The sequence below is a fragment of the Fistularia commersonii genome, chromosome 2 (assembly GCF_037954325.1).
Source record: "Fistularia commersonii isolate RoL2024-O1a breed Wild chromosome 2, RoL_Fcom_v1.0, whole genome shotgun sequence".
Classification (NCBI taxonomy): Eukaryota; Metazoa; Chordata; class Actinopteri; order Syngnathiformes; family Fistulariidae; genus Fistularia; species Fistularia commersonii.
Window position 1 is genome coordinate 2,097,677 of NC_141285.1, and position 24,037 is coordinate 2,121,713.

The following is a 24,037-nucleotide window of genomic DNA, read 5'->3' on the forward strand; positions in this document are numbered from 1 at the left end:
ATGGTTCCTTTGTTTTGATGTAAAGGAGGTAAACAGGGAAATTATAAAAATCTTTATATGTCATGAACTGTTCCTCTAAAAAATGCATGACAAATGAATATTAGAATTGAATATTAAAAAAGAATTGATGAAATTACGCCGTTAAAATATTGTTGACCTTGTCACTGTGGGAAAATTTGTCACTAGAATTTATTAGAAAATGTATTGTTAGCATGTATAAAAGGAAGTATAATGTTTGCAAGGTGGCTATTCTAGTTATTATATCAACCTTTTTAGTTTTCCCCGTTTTTTCCTTTTGCTAGTGTTTCTGTGGTTTTTACAGAAATAAGAAAAGATTGTTTTAACAATGTCACTAGATTTTTTTTCATCAAAAAAATCATCTTGTTTTCAAATTTTGAAGCAAAAAAAATACATTGCAAAGTTACATGTTCATTTTTTTTCCTTGCCCGTTTTTTTTTTAAACCCACTGTTTAAACCCCCCAGATGCATATGAGAAAAAACACGCGGGCTGCACTAACACAAAGATTTAATTTCAGGCAGGGGGCCACAAAATATTGTTCCGAGGGCCGCACTAGGCGAGAATGTGGTTGTACGTCGCTATATGTGGCTCTGAGATCAACTGGTGGCCGGTTCATCTCACCCAATGACAGCTGGGATTTGAAAGATAATGAATAAATTCTACCAGATCGATGCTGCGGTCCAACTGTTAACGTTGTGCTTCAGTTTGTTAAACCCAAGATGGTGCCGAAAGTTCACCTGTCACAAAATGAATCACGGCACTTCTGAATGACTTCCACTCAAGGGTGTGTTGACACTCTGTTTGCCTTTCAGGTTTACTGTGCCGTCCCTGTTAAGTCTTTCAACGGGTCCCCGGCTCCAGTTACAGGCCATCATGTTGAGAATTTTCAACCCACTCTTTCGCATCAGAAAATAATCTATTTAAAGTTGCGCTTCATCTCGTCCATTATCCCACCGTCACATTCACAGCACAGCTAAATTATGAATTGTGAAATTATGAACTCTCCCGAAACGAAGAGCGTTTCGGACATAAACGCACTGCGCGGTTGTTTTCCGTGGAAAAAGCCTTGCTCAGACCTGTTGAGGATAAACCTTTTTTCTTCCCAGCTGGTGTGTGAGCTGAAAAACCCAAACACAATCACAAAAAGAAGGTAATAAGAAGTCTCTTCTGTTTCCTTTCAGCGCGTCTCTGCTCTCAACCACATTCACACATTCAGGCAAACATCATTTTGCAGCTAATAAGTCCTCAGAGTAGAGATTTTGTCATATCTAGAAACTTTACGTAATCCGTAGTATTGCTACCCTGCTGTTGGCATCACATAATTGTGTATTTTGTATCACCTGGCTCACGTTACACCATTTGTAATACCATAAATACACACAAAAATAACTGTTTTATAGTTGACATTTGATACTGGACATGTTATTGCTACCTTCCTCACATTTTGCAAATGTAGTAGGATTAACAACTAGCATTTGCGGTTGTTGTTGTTGTTGTTGTTGTAGTCAAGGGCTAATGTTACAAATCTGAGAGGAAAATTAGTCGGGTATAATGAAGAAGCTGATAACTTGTGTAAGTTACATAATATTGGTTTGATACAAGTCCAGCGTGTTTGGCTACGTTTGTAAAGCCCAGCTTGGTTCATGAAACATACTAGAATAATTAAGAGTTTGAAATCCCCTAAGTCTAACCATGATATATATATATATATATATATATATATATTGCTCAAAAAAATAAAGGGAACACTTGAACAACACAATGTAACTCCAAGTCAATCACACTTGTGTGAAATCATAGTGTCCACTCAGGAAGCAACACAGATTCATTTTGACTTGTTTTATGGACATTACATCAAAGTTGGATCAGCCTGGAGTTTGTTTTTACACTTTAATTTTGAGTGTGATTCCTAATCCAGACCTCCATGGGATGATACAATTGATTTCCATTGATCATTTTTGTGTGATTTTGTTGTCAGCACATTCGACTGTGTAAAGAGCAAAGTATTTCATATATATATGTGTGTGTGTGTTCCTTTACTTTACCTTTAGGTTCCTTTACCTTTAATGTAGCTTTTTTGGCCCTGGTTCTTGCAGTCTTCCCATTAACACTGCATTTAAAAGCAACTAGATCATTGACAAGCATTTTGTTTTAAGTTGCGAGATGGTAGCATTATAATTGGGTAGAAAAAAAAACAAATCCAATATTCGTGAAAGCCCTGGCTGTTTTTACTATAAACATCTGCCACGAGTAACACTGTATATCTAAGGGACTTGAAAGTAAGTGTCTCATATCCAAACACAAAATCAATCTTTATTGAACCACTTGGGTCCAGTATGACATGCAAGGGTTACGTGCATACCATTCGTGAGTGAATGCAAATGGAAATAATGAAAAGTTATTTTGCTCAGACGGGCACATAAACATCAGACACTTTGTTTGTGACTGCACACACTGTGCAAAAGACTGGACGTCAAAGCACGAGCCGTGTGTCCTGCAGCACAGCGCTTATTGATGGATTCTGTAAACTAGAGCATAAAGGACAGTGAAGAAAAACCCCCAGACACACACACACACACACAGCATGCAGACTGACTTGTCAGAAAGTGCATCCATGTGTAGCCAGAGGGTTCCACATTCCCAGGATACTTCCATATCAATACAACACACCGATGGTAGGCGGTATAAGAGCACAAAGGTAACAATAAAGTGACAAGGTTGAGCGGGGCAGTGTGAAATGGCAGCCGCAGTCAATTTCATGACTTGACATGTTCATTTTGTCATTGTAACACTGATGTGTGTGCAGACCGCCTGCGATGTGTGATGTGTTTCAACATCCTGCACCCTGAAGAAAAAGGACATCAAGCCATACTTTGCAGACTTCCACGCATAAAACACAAGTGTCGTGCAGCGGCGGCCAACCTTTTATCTTGACAGTGGGTGAGTTTGGTCCTGCAGACTGCTTCCTCCATCCTCTCCAGTTCTGACAGAGGCTCTCAGCCTCGGAGATGAAGGAACACAGGGAGTCTTCCTCGAATCGGTCCGAGTCTTCGAAGGAGAACCTCTCCCCATCCTCCCACTCGGCGAACATAAGTTCCATTACATCCACTTTTTTGAGATTTGGAGGTCACGGCCTTTTCTCGGTCTAAGAAAATGCAGACGGGGAGACACTCGGGGAGAAGCTGGAGTCTCAAGACTGGGGGAGGGGAGGCGACTAGCAACCAAAACACAGCTGAGAGGCTTACCGCTGGGCCCTCAAACACACCACATAACACACACTTTCTACACTTCAAACGGTCGGAAAACACACACAACACAGCCGGTTACGACTGCAATGTCCACACGTTAACTTTACCCACGCTTTCCCCGTCTTTTCTTTTGCAAAACAAACTGTTGCTCATTACTATCGATTTAACAATGCACTCCGGCAGCCCTGTTCTTTTTTTTTTTTTTTTTTTTCTTTTTTTTGAAAACACAAGGCCGTCTCTTGTACTTGCCGCCGCCGCCGGGGGGGCGATAGCGATGGAAAAATATCACCGATAAAACAACACACAGATGAGATTTACATTGTCAACCGTCTGGACGTGACGAATAATACGTTTAAGTGGTCATGAGTTTGTTTGTTTCTTTCTTTCACTTTGAATCGGATATATTTTCCGCTAGCCGGCATGAATATTCCGAGTATGCTATTTTGCCATTACCCTTGGAGATGTGTCGATAACCTTCCGCGAAAAGAAATAGTAACGCGTCAATGTCAACCAGGTAAGCTAACTCAACCGTCCGCTTTTACATTATTATTACCATTAGCACTATTGATAAGGCGAAAAACGTTAGCTGACGGGCTAATTGTGTGGATACCTACATCGTGCACGGCGCTGTCACCGACCGCCGGTGACTATGCGGGGGTTAAATCGGGGTTTAAAGCCGGTGACAACCGCGCTCCGGTCGGTTTATCTTCGGTTCCGCCGCTGATCTTGTTAACTTAGCTACGTGGAACTACTAGCAAAGAGCGCTAACCTCAAAGTGGCTAACTTCGGCTAGCCGGAATAGCTGTTTGTTTACATTTGCCGCGGATGCAATAACGCTATCGTATCTCTCCGTTTACACCCCGCCCGCTTCTTTTGCGTCGCTAATTTCCCAATGATATGGACTTTTGCTAGGTTACGTTAGCTCGGTAGTTTGTTATTAATCCCCGCTTGCAGCCTCAATGTTTTCCGTTCTTTGTATTGGTAACAGAGCCTCCCGTGAGGCGTAAAAAAGCGGTTGTAGCGTGATTCGTCAACCGGTCCAGCCTCCTGACATCCCGAACAGTCCTTCAAATGTCTTTCCTTCCGACTGACACCGGTTGTCCCCGCGTCCTACGATCGTTTTTCTCTCTCTCTCTCAAATGAAACCGGGATCCCCAGATGATTTCCCGTCTTCCTTCCGTCCGGGATCTATCAGATTGTCAGTATCAGCCTCCGGGTTGCCAGGTGTGGGGAGAGAAGCCAGCAACGGAGGATCCGAAAACAAAAGACCAGCCCTGGGTAGAGAGCCAGGGAGGGAGGTCACTGGGGCAACTCGTTATTTTATTTTTATTTCTTATCAGTCAAGTCCAGATGACACTGTTTTTGTTTCCAAAATTAACACTGCTCCCAAGCATCCGCATCTGTTTTTATCACTCATTTTCACGTTTTGGATGTAAGACATCTGTAGCTCTGTCCTGGCACACAGGAGAAGTTGTGATGAAATGAAATTTAATGATCGAGCAGTTCATCTACAATCAATATTCAAGAAATTCTACGCGTTTATCGTCTAATGCACAGTGTAGAAACGTGTTTCCCTGTACAGTGAAATTCCTACTTGGCTGTACGCATTATGCATTAACAGGAAGCGCGTAAACATTATCATATATATGAATATAAACAGTGAAATAGAACAATGGCAGTGCAATAAGCTTGGTGTGCAAACACATTCGCCCCACGCCGGAAACACGCATGTTTGTGTTTTCTGCGTGAAGCGACATTTTTAAGGGGCGGCGTGGCGCAGGAGGTAGAGCGGTTGTATTCGAAATCGAACATTCCCGGTCGAATTCCCGGCTCCTCCGAGTGTGTCGAAGTGTGGTTGAGCAAGACATTGAACCCCAAACTGCTCCCGATGGACGGCAGCCGACAGCACATTGTTCATCGCAGAGAATACATTTCCTAACAAGGGATTAATAAAGGAAAAATTGTTATTATAACTCAAAAAGTGCAGGTGAAAGGATGAATGCAATTGAAATGGGCAGTGGTTACATGTGCAAGAAGAATGAGTGTCAGCTGTTTAGGAGTCTGAGCGAATGTGGATAAGAAGGTAGAAGATATTTGTAATATCAGTCGCTTACTGGTGAGTACTTTTTTTTTTTCATCTGACACAAAAAAAAAGTGAAAGACACAAACCGGTAGGTCAGAGATCAAAAGGGTTGTCTTGTACCCAGATAACTCCAAACCGGGAAAACTCAGTCAAAGAGCAGTTTTGCATCCAAACAGTCGTGCTGTAAAATGTCAAAGGACACAGAAACATGATGAAAATAAAACACACTGGGTGTCGAAGAGGAAAACAACACCAGGATTGGCACCATGACCCCGAGTGCAAGATATAATAGGTACAGGAAACAATGAATACAAAACAAAACTAAAATGGGGCACGGTAATAATGACTGGCAATGTCTTTACAGAACAACATAGCTGAAGTGGCTTCCAGCAAAAAGACATGGCAACCCAGCTCAGTCTGCCGGGGAAGATGGTGTCTCTCTTCTCCTGCAGCTCCTCCTCCCCCGTCAGCTGATCACCGCTTCGGGCTGCCAGCTCTCCACAAGCAGCTTGGAAGATCCCTCTCTCCTGCTCTCTCAGGTCTCTCGGTGATCAGGTCAGGAGGAAATCAGATTTAAAAAAATGAAAACAATACGTTTCCACATCCCTCAGCAGGCTGACACGATTGAATGAAATCAACCTCAATACTTGGCTGTTTTTTTTCTCCTTTGGCTGCATTTTAGGCGTGAATCGCTGCCTGTTTTGGTAAAATAAATTTAGGAGGCTACAGAGATAAGCAAAAACAAGAACAAATCATGAAAGAAAGCATAAAAATGAATTTTGGTTTTATAAAATAGTGGTACAACTGGGCAAATATGACAACAGGAAGCAAGGAGCAGACTGGGCCTTGTAACAGGCAAATAAGAGAAGGTAAGACTGACAAAGGCAAGAGCTTTAACACAGTCACAAAAAAGAAACAGGGAGGGAATTGTGGGAAGAATATAGAAGCGGGGTTTTTTTTTAAACCGAGGTTTCTTTCCATTTGCAGCAGGAAGAAAGTAGGTCAAGATGCCACAGCTTCATGCTAAAGACCCCCAGTCAATTCAAAAGAAAAACCAACCCATACTAGTAATCCTTCGGGAGAAAACTTGGGCTGCATAGTTACAGAAAATGAGAAAAAAAAAATCTCTCCTCTGTTTTTCTGTCTTGTTACAGTCGAAAAAGAACAGCTGACCACAGGTTCTTATGTGGGACTTTAACCAGAGCAACATCTCAATGTAACAGACTGCAATGCTCTATTACTCTCACAGTCACCGCTGGTTAACTGATTTTATGTCTTAAAAGTCACAATCTCTCTTTTGTATTTCACGCTCCCCATGCCATTTGTGTCCTCTGTTATTGGTGTGTAATAGTTGGTACCTGTACCAACTATTACCAGTACCAATAGTTGGTACCAGTACCTGGTACCAGTTATTTCCTGATGTACCGAGTGTATAGTCTTTTATTGTCCATTCTTTCGACCTGTCTTTGTTTGAATATCCCACCTATTTGATTGCCTTCCTGCCATGACAATTTTCATCTAAGCTGGACGGCAAAATGGAGGAGAAAACTACTTAATAAACAAACAAAAACACAAAGTGCAATCACTGGCATCCCAAGTTTAGAGAGAAAGATACCAAGGAAATTGATTTCTCATAGCAACCATTGTCACAGTATGAAGGTAGAGATTAAACATATATATATATATATATATATATATATATGTTTGTGTGTGTGTGTGTGTTTTTACAATCTATATATACAGAATGGGATGGACATGTCATTTGCAGCCCATTTTTTATTTTTGTACAAGTTTCTTTCAGAGGTGCAAGAGATGACTGAGATATTTGTTGTTCTGTAATAGCATGGTCTGTTTTTGCATGTAAAAGTAAAATGCACTTGACAGGAAGACGGCCACCTACTATTAGATTCTTAATAAGGTCTTGCAGCTGTTTTAATGATGGCCTTAATACAATATCTTGTTGAATTGTTTCTACAACACGCTTTCATATCATTAATATTTTGGTCACAATGATGAAACAACATGGGCAGAAAACCTGCCGGTATAAATAAGAGTTTGACACAGTGAAACAGCACAATGTCATTGATATTATGATTGAATTTTACAACTAAACAGTGAATTTTCACACCAAGTGCAGAATTTAGGTTTCATTTTGACACATTTATTGGATTTTATTCTCAGTAGGAACATCAAGTTGAGTGTTAATAGTTACATGCCAGCAATCCTGGGTTTTTCCAGGCTGCAGCCAGTGTTGCTGCTCACGACCCGTGATCACAGTGATATTTACACCAAAAAAAAAAAAAGGAAATACAGCAAACGTTTTCTTACAAATAAATTAAGACGGTTGAAACTGACAAATCGCAGAAACAGGCACGAAAACTTTGAGCACAGATCGGCGTCACTAATACGGTTACATGAAAGGTATTTAAAGCGCCTTGACTTGTTTGCACCCTGTTCTCGACAATCTCTGCGCAACGTTCCACAAACAGATCAAAGAATACGCAGCGTGTAAGAGGAGCATCAAATGAAATATTCACTCGGCAGGATCCGTCTAAACCCCGATAACCCATGAAAACAATTGCTGATGTTACGCGCTTTCCCACGTTCGCAAGCACATAGAAGCAGATGAGCTGGAGTCAAAGCAGCCGCATTGATGTTTAAGTCATTTTTGCTGTGTTACGAGAAGACGATATACTTTCTGTGTCGTTCATATTAAGAATTCAAGTTTCCTTGTTAAAGTGATAGACTTTAATATTTCAAAAAAAAAAAAAAAAAAGAACAAAAAGCAACTGATAGAGCAAGAATTGTTGGGTGTAGTTGTGTTCATGTAAGGTTAATTAGAAATATCCAAAGGAGGTGTACAATGTGGTGCAACCGGAGCTGGACCCATTAAAAACACGATATTCGCTAATTCGTTTCGACTGTAACAGCGACTGTCTTCTTCTGAATTCCCTCTTCTTCCCCGTGAAAACTCATCGCCGGCGAACTCAAATGTCGGCTAATATTGTCAACACGCAAATCGTACATTTAATCACGGTTCGGAAGGAAGCATTCCTCGGGTTAAATCAAACTGCTTGTTAAATTGTAATAAGACGCGTCTGAAATCCCCCTCGGCTCTGCATCGTCGGCTGAGCGTGGCTGCGGTTGAACCGTATCCGACACCGAGTTGGACGGCAACGATATTTTTGCCTCGTCGGTTCTGTTTCCACCGCGGCCCTTAAAATGAAAACAATCTGATGGCAACCTTGTTGAAGAGGTGGTTTTAATCTGTTTTTTTTGGGTACGATACAGACAAACCGGTACAGTACATTCGTCGAGAAGTCGTTCGGCCGGATGGATCCCTCAAATCGGATGTCGAAAAACACACATAAGCTTGCGTTAAAAGGAGAAAAGTGGAATACGTGAACCGCTGGAGGTAATGAAAAGAACGGGATCGTCCCCATACGTTCTTGTTCCCATTGGCCGATCCTAACCAGATAAGCAGACCGAACGCTTTCGACCCGCTTTGTCGATGTATGTTTTTTCCGGAACCGAAAAGATGCCACGTTTCGGAAAAGACCGAAACACCTCCGGACTGACCGTGTGGAATGTCATTGCAATTAAAGTTCAACAAGTCCGAGCTACGAGCAACGTAACGGAGGCGACTACAAATGACCGATGAGAAATATGGACGCTTGAAAAGATAGTTTGCATGTCGGCAAAAGTCCCACGGGTGGAGCCGTCGGAGAGGGAAATGGCGTTTCATGGAAAAAAAAGAACAGGTTTCGGTCGCGAGGACATGAAAATCGGGGACGTTTGTCCGTTTTTCTCCACCGGATTCACATATATTCTCAAATCCAACAAGCCCCTTCCTCCTTTTTCTCTTGGAAAAAACAAAAACGGACAAAAGTCAATTTTTTTGACAGCATGCACATCCCTTTTTTTTTCTCCCCTCCTGAGATCCTGAATTTCCTTTCGTGAGAGCGAAGACAAAACAGTTTGTCGGACGCCGTCGCTTTTAGCCGGGCCTTGAATAACGAAAAGCCCGAAAGCGAACGGAAATGATGCGTCGGCTTATTTTTTTTGAGGCAATGATAAAAATGACACGTCGGCTAAAACGATGGCTGCGTTCAGGTTGAAGAGCAGGGAACGGATGGCTTTTTTAAGCATTAAATGTCCGCTCATAGCGCTAAGCAAGTGTCTTTGCAGCGGTCTGGCACTCTGACGGTCTTCTCCACTCATTTCCAACTAAAAACACATATTCAGACTCATCTTGTGGTCAGTTTTTGTAGGGTTTGTTCACGACCTTGTCAATCCAGCCCAGGAACCTGCTGACTCGCGTGTACACGCCGGGGAAGAAGGGATCGCCGCAGCCGTGACCCCAAGACACGACGCCGGTCAGTATCCATCGACCGCCTTCCCCTTGGCAAACCAGCGGCCCCCCGCTGTCGCCCTGGCAACTGTCCACGCGGTGGCGGTCCGAGAGGCTCCCGGCGCAGAGCATACGGCTGGTGAAGCGATCCCCGTATCGCCTCTTACACTTCCAGGCGGGGAGGAGGGGGACCCAGGCCTGCAGGAGGGTCCGGGAGTACTCCGAGTCTGGCGGGGCAGAGGACAAGCAAACAGGGGACGTTTTGGATTCGAGATGATCGGCTGGATAATTGAACGGAGCAGCCCACAGGGGTTTAAAAAGCTCAGAAAACAAACGAGTCCCCGGTTTAAGCGATGGAACTCAAAGGTCGTCCAAGTAAGAGGTCACTCTTCTCTCTTGGATTATGACCTTCCTGCCACTATAGGAAGAACCAAAACACTCTTATTTTACTTTATCTGTGTGGAGCGTGACGGGAACCACCGCGTTCTTTTCGGCGTTAAAATACAACCGAGACAAAAACATGTGTCCTAAAAGCCTGAAAAAGTGTCTTGGGTAGAACAAGACATTGGATCTTCTATAAAAAAAAGATTCACGCCGTTGAGAGATGAATTTCCACCTTACATATAGCGAAAAAGAGGATTATATCACACGGCGACTCGGTATTGATCTCCCCTCTGCAGAGCAAGGTGCGGATACCCGATGAAATCTCTGATATCAGTCCCGTAGTTTTCGCTTGATCGCAGGAGGAAAAACATCGTCTTCGCTCTTCAGCGATTGAATAATAAGCTGCTATTGCTGCAGAAGGCTGCGCTAATCCACAACGGATAGCATACATTTAACCCTTGTGTTGTCTTGCGGGTCAAAAGTGACCCACTACCATGTTTAGCTGTAGAAAAAACACCTTAACCTATATTTTCCAACTTGAAATTTTATAACTTTTCCTAAAGAGACCCCATAATTAGAAAAAGTGATACTTCTTTTTTGTTTATGTTTCCATGTGGGCTGTACACCACTAGGGTACAAAGATTGTCTTATGGGTCATTTTAAACACAATGTTAAGATCGCACGAGGGTTAAACCAATTTGAAAAAATCCTCATGAGGAGCGAGGACAATGACTGTGTTTACTCAGTTTTGTTTTCCAAATATGACCAAATATGGATAGAAAAGAGATTTTTTTCTTTTTAAATTTCAATCCATAAAAAAGGCAAGGCTACCGATGGATTTCATAAAATACATTCTCCAAAAAAGACAAAATTCATTCGACCGGTCGTGATCGAGGCGATAGCGAACGCTAATCCCCGCTAACACCGAGCAAGAAACGACATCATTTCTCCGGGAATCGCCGGAGAAATGAAAGCGAAGGCCGAAACGTACCCGTGATGCCCCAGCCGGTGATCACACAGGCGGCGGGCCTCTTCGCCCACCTGCTGCCGGCCTCGGGCAAACACACCGCCCCGGTGTGAGGGTTGAACGCCACGCAATTCCCCTCCGTGCCTTTGAGCCGCAGCAGAGCGATGTCGTACTCCCACCCTTTGTTGTGGTACTTCCTGTGGATGACGATCCTCTCGGGGGACAAGGTGCGCTCGAAGTCGTCCTGCTCCTCGGTGTGATAATCTCCCAGGCGCAGCACGTAGTACGCCGGGTCCGAACCGAACCTGGACGGCGGGGAAAACATGGAAACGGCCATCTTTACAAACATGCATACTGTGGCGTCCGTTTTTAGACGGTTGATGTAATTAATGCCATCAGAAAAATCAGGAAAATTCAGATAATCAACTCTTGTTCTCATGCAAAACTACATGAAGAGACTTTGGTCAAGGACTGCTCAAATTTGAATTCCATACATTAATATTTCCTTAATAGTCTTTATATCATATCATATTTTGACATTACATATTTCTTCTGATGGTCATTCATTCAAAGTCAAATATGTTTAAATTTAAGGCAAAATTCAAGCAAAAATGTCCTATATTTTCAACATATACTAGCAATGTTTATGACATTTGACTGTCTTGCTGTTCTCAAGGAGGCTCTTGTGTCACTGTAGAGGGGAAAATGTTAAGTTAGTGAGCTTGTTGAATCAAATAAGTAAATAAATAATGATATATATATATATGTATCAGATTCAGAGATAAACAAACAGTAATTCATAGAAAAAATCCCAAAACAACTGTTTTGGATGGAAAGGTGAATGCTGAGGTTTTGCCTGCCTTTATGTCATCAATCCATTTTAGAAATGAAGAATAAAATGTATATTTTGAACATCCAAAAGGCAGATTACAAGCAAACTGACGTTCATAATTCAGGTTTATATTTGCAAATAATATTATTTCTAAATGGCTTTTTGAATCTCGTAAGTGTATGACATTTTTTTCTCGCTTTTACATTCCCTCCCCTTCATCCCTCCCAGTTCATATTAACTTGCTCGGACATGAAACATCTTCCAGACACTATCCAGAAGCATTTTATTTATTTCCTCGCACGCTATTTGTGCACGTTCTCAGCTCCGATCACCGACTGAGATTCATCAATAACATTGATCAGAAATGACTGACAGTGACGGCAGGCGGCCACTAGAGGGCGCTGTCGGGCACCTCTTGAAGCAGTGAGCTGCTGTCAGGACCCAGCAGGGATTGATGAGCGAGGCTCCGCACAGTGGATGGCTGCCCTTCAGCTGAGACCTGAGCCACAGGGACACCTGCCACGGCCACTCGCCCCTAACACACACACACACACACACACACACACACATAACAACAGAACATCACTCATCTAGAACCTTTTCTCTACTTCCAATACATTTACTTAGATGTTTGCAGATGACATTGTGATGTGTTGCAAGAGCAGAGATCAGGTTGAGGAGAATCTAGAGAGGTGCAGGTTTGCTACTAGCAGTACCTTTTGCTCGCTCTAAGCGATCTCAGGCAAAACTGTTCTCAGTTCTACTACCTCAGTGGTGGAACAAACTTCCGGAAGCGACAAGACTAGCATCATCTCTCTCAACCTTCAAGAAACAGGTAAAACCTTTTCTCTTTCAGGACTTTTTACTCCGCAGATGCCCCAGATCAGGTTAGGCAGCAAGTTAGGCTATGCAGTGTGTGTGTGTGTGTGTGTGTACACTTGTGTACGTCTTTGTCAAAAAAAAAAAAACGCTAACCCATACTTACTGTTCTGTATATTTCCTGTGCATCTTGTATTTGCAAGTGTTATTTGCAGTCCTTATGTCCTCTATTGTAAGTGGCTTTGGATAAAAGCCTCTGCCAAATGTAATGTAATGTAATGTAATGCTCTGGAAAGGAGAGGGATGAAGGTTAGTTCAGAGGTCGATGGGTTGGAGCAGCGGTGGGTGGGCAAACTACGGCCCGCGGGCCGCATCTTGCCCGTTGGTCTTTTTAATCCGGCCCGCCAAAGATCGGTACAGAATTCATACTCGATGTGATTGATTGAAGGAGTGGATCAATGAAAGTGGGAGCTGTTTTGGATATTATTTCGTTTTTGGAGCTACTTGAGAACACTTGAGCTACTTCCTGAGCTGATTGACACAGATTAGCTTTGTAGTTTAGCCTTTCGTACAGGGGTGCCCACACTTTTTCGTCTTGTGAGCTACTTTTCAAATGACCATGTGCAAATTATCTACCGCCACTAAAAAAGCTGAATCTACTAAGTACAGCGATCCCTCGCTATAATGCGGTTTACTTTTCACGGTTTCGCTACTTCAAAGATTTGCATCGTGCATTGTGTTCTGCATTCTGATTGGCTAAAAAGTCACTCCGCTTCTTCTCTACCTGTGCGTCAATAACGTCGCAGTTAAACATGTACACGTACATAAAACAACTTGCCAAATTTACATGACGTACGTGTAAATTCTCTTGCAATTTCCTGTTTCTCTAAAACCCATAATGTTGACAAAACGCTCTGGAGCGACAAAAGGGCCCAAAAGGCAGCGGAAGATGCTATCTATCGCAGATAAAGTTAAACTTCTGAACATGCTAAGGGAAGGTAAAAGCTATGCGGCTGTAGGTCGGCATTACGGAATGAATGAATCTTCCGTTCGTTCCATAAAGAAGGAAGAAAAAAACATAAGGACGACAGCAGCAATAAGTATGTATAATATATGTATAATAGAGTATTTAATTGTATAATAATTGTAAAAAAAAATAAAGGTTTCTACTTCACGGATTTTGCCTATCACGGGTTCTTTTTGGAACGTAACCCCCACGAAAAACAAGGGTAAACTGTATACTGAACATCATAAATGTTTGTGGATCTTGCACAACTGCATGAACCCCTATGTCACACTACAACAGAGTACTTTTTGGGTAAATACCTTATTCTGATGACTTGAATGGAGTCAGCAGCACAGTCTAAGTTAGCTGAGAGAAAAATGAGTGTTGTCTTGACAGCTGGGATTTGAGTTCCTTTAGTTCGGAGGGAAGTCGGTGCTGTAGTTTTTATGAACGGTCTGAAAATGCCGCTCCACATTTCCCTTTTTTTTGGTATAGCGATGGCAAACCGGCAGACGAGGCAAACGCACTTTGAAAATGACATTACAAAAAAAAAAAAGTCCACCTCCCATTTCCTATGGAAGTGATGCGTTTTAGTCCTTTTTACTCGGTTCGGGTCCCCCACTCATTTTTATACCCATAGGTTTAGAAGGCATAAATTGGAGGCTAACTCGCTAGCTTGCTAGAACGCGCCTGTATCGGAAAAGGTCAGATTGGACAGACCGACTGTCAGTCAAGTTACAAATTTCATAGTGAGGAGGAAAGCCTGGCGTCTACGTTTTGATGCCATGCCATCTACCCACGCTACCTTTGCTATCAATCGGTAGATCGCGATCGACGTATTGGGCACACCTGATTTAGTACTGTCAACAAATGCGTTTTTTTTGTTTGTCTTTTTTATATGTATCGTATCTTGTGGTGACCCGGCCCGTCTGTGAAATTTTAAGTCAATGCGTCCCCTGAGCCAAAAGGTTTGCCCACCCCTGGGTTGGAGGATTTCAAGTACATAGGGTCAACGGTCCAGAGCAATGGAGAGCGTGGAAAAGAGGTAAAGAAACGGGTTCAGGCATTACATTACATTACATTACATTACATTACATTACATTGCATTTGGCAGACGCTTTTATCCAAAGCGACTTACAATAGAGGACATAGGGACTGCAAATACACTTGCAAATACAAGATGCACAGGAAATATACAGAACAGTAAGCTTGGGTTAGTGAGGTTTTTTTTTTTTTTTGGACAAAGACATACACAAACGTACACACACACTGCATAGCCTAACTAAGTTAGAACGAGTAGAGAAAAGTGTCAGGGGTACCAAGAGATAGAAGACTATTAGCCAGAAGTAAAGGAAACGTCAACAAGACAGTGGTGAGACCAGCGATGATGTTTGGACTAGAAACTGCAACAATGACCAAAAGACAGCAGGCAGAACTAGAGGTTGCAGAGATGAAGATGTTGAGGTTCTCTTTGGGAGTGACCAGGATGGAGAGGATCAGGAATGAGTCTATCAGAGGAACAGCACATGTTAGATGTTTTGGAGAGAAGGTCAGAGAAGCCAGACTGAGATGGTTGGGTCATGGACAGAGGAGGGAGAGAGAATATATTGGTAGACGGATGCTGGAATTGGAGCTACCAGGCAAGAGGTCTGGAGGAAGACCAAAGAGAAGATTTATGGACGTAGTGAGAGAGGATATGAAGGTAGTTGGTGTGAGAGAGGAGGATCCAGAGAATAGGGTTAGATGGAGAAAGTTGACTCGCTGTGGGTGGAGACCCCTGACGGGAAAACCCGAAGGAAAAGAAGAAGATATTACAGTCATTTAGAACTGAAGAAATCTCGGTCGTCGCAATAGGATTTATGAGTGTGAATGTGCAGTCATGGCACTATAAAGATACAGATATGAACTAAAGTGCTGTTAAAATGAAACCATTACTTTTGAGTTTGTTTTTTGAATGAGTCCCTTTTTATTTTCTGCTAAAATATGTATGAACAGCCTGCTGTCGCCTACTATTTGCTCCAGGGGCGATAAGCTGCTGCTCCTCACCTATAAAATAGTTAATAGTGCACCATCTTATTTATCTGAACCGGTGGACACATGCGGTTCCCAGGGTTCTAGCCTTTTGTGTGTCCCTGTTGGCGGGAGGCCCTTGGCACTCCACGGAGGCCTGAGAGGCAAAGCTGAATACACGCTTGTTTGCCACTGCATACAAGTCCTGAGTGGTAGTGTCGAGTTCTTATTTTGTTTGTTTTTTTTTTTTGGTTGTCACAGTGGTGAGCGACAACCTCCTGACAGCTAGACGGTCCCTGGTTGGAACCAGTCAGCCTGCGTCCGGGTGCAGAAAAGTCCAAAAACATGTAGAAGGTTAAATAGTAAGCCTCACTCCCTCGCTACAGGATAGGTGTTCATTTATGTCCTATTCTTATCGTTTAATCGGCAGAACTTGGATGGAAGTCGCTGTATAAATATTTCTTCATTCTTTGTGTAATTCACATGTGTCCAACTAAAGGCCCGCGGGCCAAATATGGCCCGCCAAGTCATTTTCTGTGGTCAAGTAAAACCCTTGCGTTGACCATAAACTACATTTCCCGCAATTCATGCCGATCAGTTACCCGCCAAGTGACGGCATCCTGACATTAGATCGCAGTGAATCCACATCAATGTAGTTTTCAACAAGTGGAATTGAGAAATACAAATGATCGCTAAATGTCCAGGAAGAGAAAAGTTGATGCAGATGGAAGGCTGTTTCAAGAAAGATGGAAATACATGTTTGTGCTTTAAGGAGAAAAAGCGGCGTGTCTTTTGTGTTATGAAGCAGCGTTGCTGCAATCTACGTCGGCATTTTGACACCAAACTCGGAGCTAAGTATGCTAAAGTTAGCCTTCCAGAACAACAACAAATTGTCCAAGAATTAAAAGCCAAACGACGACGGCAGCAGAATTTGTTCACCAAAAACTCTGCAGCAGTGAAAGCTAGCTTTGGAACAGAGCAACTAGTAAATTTGTTACATATGCATATGTTACATACTGTTAGCATCACATGTGGCCCTTTGAGGGCGGCCATTACGCTGCCGAACATGTGGTCTCCATGGAAACCAGTTCGTCCGATGTGCAGCGGGTGCGACCGACACACCTCAAGGACTTGTCTCCTCCCACGATCCTGCGTCGACGTCGTAGGTTGTTGAGTCGAAGACCGCAGCTCTGCATCATCATGGCGGCGTCTCCCAGGGGATCGAGAGTGTAATCGCAGATGACGCCGGCGTCCTCGCTGTGTCGGCAGTCGTGGCCGTCCCGACCCTCGGCCGAGCACTGGCCTAAAGACGACTCGTTTCCCAGGCATCGCACGTTGTCCAGGTGGATGGGACCTCGACCTTCGCCGAAGTACGCCATGGAGCGAGCTTTAGCAGCTCCCCTGAACAGACAGTTGGGAAACAAAACATCTCCTGCATTGTGTTCCATCTCGTTTCCACAGACACCGTGAAAACCTAATGATTGCTATTTAGGATCCAAAAAAAAAATGACATTTAAGATCCAGAGTCCAAACACGACACTGACTGGAGTTGATCCTGCAGATCAACCTTGTTTGATTTGGATTACCTTTCTAACACATTTAGGTAAATGGTAGTAGAAGAGAGAAAGAGCAGTTTTCTGATTACGACTTCTAGAGAATAGACAGCTTATTTACCCCCTGAAGGGGTGAGGGGGCAGGAAAACACTGATTACTTCATTTGATTTCTACAAGAGAACCTACGTTCTCGGACAATTTCCAAAGTTTCTGACTTGAGAGTTTCAGTCCGGGACCGATTGTTTGTTTGCCCAGAGATCTTCGAGTATCCTTCATTCATTCATTATCAATACAAGCGTCATTATCAAGACATACATATCGGGGCAATTTAGGGTCTCCAATGAAGCGACTGCTTGTTTTTGGACCATGGGGGGGAACTGGAGAACCCGGAGGAAACCCACATCGACCCGGGGAGAACGTGAGACCCCCACAAAGGAAGCCCCCCCCCGGTCAGGAATGAACCGGTAACCTTCTTGTTGTGGCGCAGTACCTTCGGATGCATGAAGAAGATACCGGTAAGGGCCAAACATCATTATTCCCACAGAAAGGCCCAAAAATATACTCTTCAACAAACAAGGGAACATGCAGGCTTTCTTAATTTACAGCGGTACTAGAGCAAAAGTCTGGGATTATTAAAACGACAGCTGATCTTGTCGAGGAAAAAGAAACGTGGCAGCCACATTGCTATCGAAAGTATCAGCGCTGGACCTTCTTCCTTTGACTTTGAGTGCTTTTCCAAGTGACTTGGCTCAAAGCGCAAGCGAAAGAGTGACGATACTTACTTGAATCCGAGCTGTCGACACACGACCGTGGCACTGATGTCGTTCCAGCCGTCGTCACAGACCGTTCCCCACTGGCCTTCCATGAAAACCTCCACTCTGCCCTCCTTCCTGCTCTCTCCAGCCACCAAACGCAGCAGAGGGCCTGCAAGGAAAGGCATATCATCGGCGATATCTTTTTTTACACCCTCCCAACAGACCAGAGTACCCTTTTCTAGACCGAGGCCAACTGAAAAGCACATTGGATGGTTCTGGATCACTCGTATGTCTTTCTTCTGGAGGAGACAAAAGACCAGGGGGAATTCTTGTCCAAATCTTCTTGTCGCGGCAACTTGACTTTCTTCACTTGAAGCTGTTCCGACCCTCGTCCAGAGGTTTCTTCAGTTCTAATGACGTGTGGCGAGTTTCCCAATCTAACTGCCAGGGTTTTGGGCGGGTCTACGTTATTATGGCTCGCTATGGAAATGGAGGAGTTGATGGGCAGATGGCCCAACACAGGAGAACCTCTACTTCGGGACAAGGGCTTCGCGGTCGCCCTACACCTGAAGGATAAGGGACGTTCTTTCGAAGACAGCAATGTTTGTATTCTGGCGAGAGAGGAGTCAAAGGAGCCTTCTTTGTCAAAAGGGAAAAATTGTCTGTGAACAGAGGAGAGGCCTCAGACACAACCTTTCACTAATATATAACACCGTACTGAGAGCGATACCAAGACGGATTTGCAAACAGGGACCAGGACCTTCTGCACCCTCGGAACAACCGGGAAAGATCCACCACCGGAACCAGCCCGAGCTAACTTCCACATGAGCCTCAGTCCATGAGTTCCACTCCTTTGTTTAGCTTCACCTTTTCACAGTCCAATCCAGGTAATCCCCAAGAGTTGCACCAAAGACACCCCCATTAACATAACCGCCCCTAGTTTTGCAGATCAACTTCTAAATACATAACAGGCCACCATAACTTGGAACCGCCCAACACCCTTGCAGTTGTATTGGGAAACTCCCCACGGGGTCATTAGAACCGAAGAAGCGTCTTGGAAGTGAAGAAATCCAAGTCCAGTTGCCAAAACAAGAAGATCCCCGTGGCCTGGATGACTGAGCACCTCCACAGGCGGGGGGGGGACTGGAATTCAAGCCTAAAAAGCATTGCTTGGACCAGCAAACAATGTGTTGGACTATAACTTCTACCATCGTTGATGGAAACACTAGAATACAATCCTGTGGACGAACAGTTTGGACGATGTGTGCGCGAGCATACCGGGAGGAGGGATCCAGCCCGATACGTCGCCGGTCTGGTCTCCTCTTTCACAGCGGACCCCGACGTCTTCACTGTGGGAGCAGTCGTGACGGCCCCACTCCGAGTGGGAGCAGTCGAGCAGAGAGGTCTCCGTCCCCAGACACCGAAGCTCATCGAGCAGAATCCGCCCTCGACCCTCTTCGTACACCCCGTCCGGAGCCAGCTCGCCTTGGTCCCTGCAGACAAGGGCAGGATCATCAAATGGAGGGAAAAGTAAATCTACCAGGACTTCCAAAGACTCGTACCATTAACTTTAAGTTCAGCCCTCAGCAACTTGAAAGGAGATATCATTAAATCATTAATCTTGCCTCTTCTGGGCTTCCAAAAAGGTTTTCCATCTACCCTTATCGGTAATCGGAGTCCCAAAAGTGGCCTTTTCACAGATCGCGATTCAAAAACGTTGTCCTCTGTGACTTCTTGTTTATCTCTCTGCCCCTTCAAACTACTTCCTGTGTCAAATCGGCTGACGATTGTTATTCAGAGCGCGAATAAAACGAATGTTTCGCGTTAAGGCTCTTGAAAACCCAAAGATGAGGAAACGCTGACCTGAAGCCCAGCTGTCTGCACACAACCCGGGTGTTGTGTTTCGTCCAGTTATCGTCGCACACCGTACCCCATTCTCCTTGATAGTAAACCTCCACTCGTCCCTCCCAGGGACTATCGGCCCCCACCAGGCGAACCGCGCCATCTGGAACCAGCGCAAAAACCACATTAGCGTGATGAATTTCCGCTTTTTTTTTTATAAATAAAGGCGGTTTTCTGGCTTTCTGACCTGTGTAAGGGTTGCAGGAGACCCCGGCATCCTCCCTGTGGTCGCAGTTGTGTTGCCCCCATTTGTTATGCGGACACTCCTCCAGGGAAAGTTCATTTCCGGTGCACTGAAACCCATCAAGGAGAACGGGACCAGAACCCTGGCCGAATTGGGCCTCGGACCACGCCTTAGCCACACCCCTAAAGGATAGGAAATCTTAACACATTGGCATACGGCATTAAAGATAGCTCATACCGAAGTATTTCTGTGTCTGCTCAAGTTTTCTTGATGGAATATGAAAGTATAGTGAAATATTTTCAGTGTGTTTACAAGCTAAGCTAAAGGATAAGCATCTCTTGTGGATTAGCTTCAAACCTACAAGACTCTTAAGTCCTTAAATTTGTCCAGACTGGAAGTGAAATTTGTGTAACTGAAAAACGGGATGTAACAAACAGCATAAACGTTGCCCCGCCTCCGACTGAAAGAGTATTTTTAAATAAAACCAATCGACAACAAATTAACATCGCGTCGTTCAAAGCAAAGTTGACAATTCGATTATTCATTACTCGGTATTTGTCATTTTCTGCTCCCTCTGTTAGCCTTTGTATCCGGACGGCCAAATAAGTCTTACGTTATTGATTATGATATTTATTGATTCCCCCTAAAGCAGGGGTGTCAAACTCATTTTTACCAAAGGCCACATCAGCATTATGTAACGCTAACAGTATAAATGCAACCAAATGTAATGTGAACTAAATGTAACTACTCCTTAATGTGAAATAACTGAATTTATTACTCGTTCAAATCCATAATGTTACATATGCATTTGCATAGATATAAAAAAAATGATGTTTACGAGTTGCTCTGTTCCAAAGCTAGCTTTCACCACTGTTTTGGTGAACACATTCTGCTGCCATCTTACTTTTAATTCTTGGACAATTTGTTGTTTTTCTGGAAGGCTAACTTTATGCATACTTAGCTCCGTGTTTGGTGTCAAAATGCCAGCATAGATTGAACTCTTCGACAAGCGACGCTGCCTCATGACACGAAAGACATACCGCTTTTTCTCCCTGAAGCATTAACATGTATTCCTTTCTTTCTTGGAACAGCCTTTTCTATTCCTGGATATTTAGGGATCATTTGTATTTCTCAATTCCACTTGTTGAAAATAGCATTGATGTAGATACAATGCGATGCTGTCACTTTTAAGACAATCAAACCGTTAAAGACGTTCTCGCGGGCCTCATAAAATGACGTGGCGGGCCACATGTAGCCCGCGGGCCTTGAGTTTGACAAATGTGCCCTAAAGATAATAGTTTTATCACTCTGAAAGTAAAGAGTGACTTACCGTAAATCAAATATTGTGTTTGATATTGAAGTCTCTGAAGTTACTCTGATATCTGTCTGGTCCAAAAAAAATCTTACATAACGCCGCCCCACCTCCTCTCAAGACCTACATCCAGCCTCGCTCCCAACTCACGAGTCGAGTGTTAAGATCGGTGTTTAGAGGGGACTGCAACGTTCCTAAAAGAAAGTCTGCCTTTTCTCAATCTGCCTTTTCCAAGAAAGCCATCAAAGAATGGAATGGACTTTCAGAAAACCTAAAGAACATGACTGATTTTTACACCTTTGCACGGGACGTTAAAAAATGGATTCTGGAGCACCAAACATGCTCACGCTAACAATACCAGACGTGATTGACCAAACTAATAATATCACAACAATATCACTTTCAACTTGAGTTTTACTTATTTTATTGCCTGTTTGTATATTTTATATATATTGTCTATTTGCACAGTTTTATATTTGTATTATCTTCCCAGGACTACAGATGGAAATTAGCTATGAGCTACAATCTGGTACAAACATCTCTGCCTCTGTGCTAAATGGAATTGTACACTGTCCTAATAAACTTAAAAAAAAAAGTGGATTCCCAGCTTTGATTTTTTCAAGGAATGGACAATTTACGAACGGGACCGCATCAATTCTTTTTTAATTTGTCTACATACATATTAATTTGTTGGCTTCAAACACGCTCAAATCGGATTGGATTTCATTCAAATGTTTTGACGTGATATCAAATTGAATTTAATCTTTCAGCAAGCTTTATACCACTGACTTTCAGACTGAGCACCGACAGAGTCATCAAAAATATTTCCGTTTCCAGACACGCGTCGTAAAGCTCGAGCAAAATGTTCCAGTCAGGCTTTTAACCCAAATAATTCGACCTTTTACTTTCTTCTGGAATCTCTGGATGTGAGAGATGAATATATCTTCCGTATCGATCGCTAACCGAGGATCTGTGTGACTTTAAATCTCGTTGTTTATCGCTATTTCTTTTGGAAAACGATCTTGACTGACGATATTTATGCTTCTCTTTTGTCCGCAGATCGTAAAAGTTTTCCATTTTGTCCAGTTTTGTCCGGAGCGTGAACGCAGAACCAGTTGTTTCTCACCCGAGACCCAACTGCCGACACACCACCTCGGCGTTGGAGTCGTCCCAGTGGTCGTCACAGACGGTTCCCCATCTGCCGTGGCGGTAAACCTCGACACGGCCCTCGAAGTCCTCCACGCCGTCCACCAGCCTCACGGGAATACCAATACCTGGGATAGAAGTACAGCAAAATATTGATCGATAATACATATAAAAGATCTCTTGCAAAACCCATGCATGGATTACAACCTCCAGTTTGTCAACACGGCTCGGCCAGAACCCTTTAAGTCGGGAACTACCCTGTAGATATCGGCACGGTGTAGACCAAAACACCACCTTCAACATTCAAACTCACGTCGTATGTCACTCTGAGATGAAACAACGTTTGGTTCCTGTTTATTCCCGATTGTTAATGGACCACGTCTCAGCTTCTGGATGTACCGCCGATATGTGAAAGAGCTAAGTGGACTTGTTTGTTGTTTGATAGTGGACCGTTGCTTTTGGAATGCTAATGTGTGCCACAACAAACATACTCCGAAGCGAAACCAAGAAAGTTTGACGCGGTTAAATATTATCTACTGAACTTCGTGTGAAGGTGTCTGGTTTGATTTGGTTCGTATTTGGATCAGGGCGCCCGGTACTCACCTTCGGGTTCCTCACAGACAAGCCCGGCTTCGTTGCCGTAGTGACAGTCGCCGGAAACGAACTTCCTGCTCCGGCACTCCAACAAGGAATTCTCATTACCGCGGCAACCAAGACGTTCATAGTGGAAAATGGAACCTGGGCTGAAGTAGGAATGCTGGAGGGTTGTGCCGATCTCACTGCAGAGTCAAATAAATTAGATTTTTGTCCAATTTTAAACATGTATTCAAACACCTTTTGTTTTGCTAAGGGTTCATTCATGCTCAGTGTTAAATACAAGTCCATCCCTTGGAAATGTATTTCTTATATATTAATTTTCAAAATGATTTCGATGGTAGAATAAGCATTTTCTGAGGTGGACAACCAACCAGAACCACTCATTGATGTGCGATTGCGACTTGTAGTGTTACTCCGCTGTGTTGTGTTTTTGTTCACGATCCATGAAAGTTTTTAATAAACTTCAACCCCGACTATGACGCCCAAACGTTTTGCACCTTCGAAGGCACATGTGACAAACTCGAGGCCCGCGGGCCAAATGTGGCCCACCAGGTCATTTTCTGTGGCCCGCGAGAACGTCTTAAAAGGTTATTGTATGCATTACAATAACATGAATCAACAACAACATGAATAATGATAACAACAATTTAGTAATAATGTAAGGATTCACAATAATGAATAATAATATAATAATAAAAATATTAATAATAAAAACAATAATAAATTCGTATCAATTATTATTATTATTATTATCAGCAAAGTCATGGCCATATTCTTATATAATAACAACAACAATAATAATGATAATAACAATTTAGTAATAATGTAAGAATTCAAAATAATGAATAATAATGTAATAATGAAAATA

General features: G+C 43.2%; 2 protein-coding genes and 1 long non-coding RNA gene across 4 annotated transcripts in view; 1 reads left to right on the plus strand and 2 right to left on the minus strand.

Annotated features, from left to right (window-relative positions):
• The window catches only part of zswim8 (zinc finger, SWIM-type containing 8), a 42,598-nt gene extending 39,179 nt beyond the window's left edge, over nucleotides 1-3,419 (minus strand). For both annotated transcript variants that reach the window (XM_086164174.1, XM_086164167.1), the window contains exon 1: nucleotides 2,942-3,419. In XM_086164174.1, the coding sequence (XP_086020300.1) occupies nucleotides 2,942-3,119 (178 nt within the window). In that variant the 5' untranslated portion in view covers nucleotides 3,120-3,419. The remainder of the gene's footprint in view (nucleotides 1-2,941) is intronic.
• Nucleotides 3,420-3,456: 37 nt separating this feature from the next.
• Nucleotides 3,457-6,404, plus strand: LOC147236130 (uncharacterized). The gene is made up of 2 exons (XR_015107441.1): nucleotides 3,457-5,642; nucleotides 5,715-6,404. It is a non-coding gene; the product is annotated as an uncharacterized LOC147236130 (long non-coding RNA).
• A 705-nt stretch (nucleotides 6,405-7,109) lies between these two features.
• Nucleotides 7,110-24,037, minus strand: part of LOC147236131 (neurotrypsin) — a 30,893-nt gene continuing 13,965 nt past the window's right edge. Inside the window, exons 5-14 of the mRNA XM_086164196.1 lie at nucleotides 23,176-23,351; nucleotides 22,553-22,700; nucleotides 20,118-20,296; nucleotides 19,892-20,033; nucleotides 19,307-19,521; nucleotides 18,056-18,197; nucleotides 16,842-17,120; nucleotides 12,297-12,419; nucleotides 11,077-11,357; nucleotides 7,110-9,928 (exon numbers count right to left, since the gene is read on the minus strand). Coding sequence (XP_086020322.1) covers nucleotides 9,609-9,928; nucleotides 11,077-11,357; nucleotides 12,297-12,419; nucleotides 16,842-17,120; nucleotides 18,056-18,197; nucleotides 19,307-19,521; nucleotides 19,892-20,033; nucleotides 20,118-20,296; nucleotides 22,553-22,700; nucleotides 23,176-23,351 — 2,005 coding nt within the window. The 3' untranslated portion in view covers nucleotides 7,110-9,608. The remainder of the gene's footprint in view (nucleotides 9,929-11,076; nucleotides 11,358-12,296; nucleotides 12,420-16,841; nucleotides 17,121-18,055; nucleotides 18,198-19,306; nucleotides 19,522-19,891; nucleotides 20,034-20,117; nucleotides 20,297-22,552; nucleotides 22,701-23,175; nucleotides 23,352-24,037) is intronic.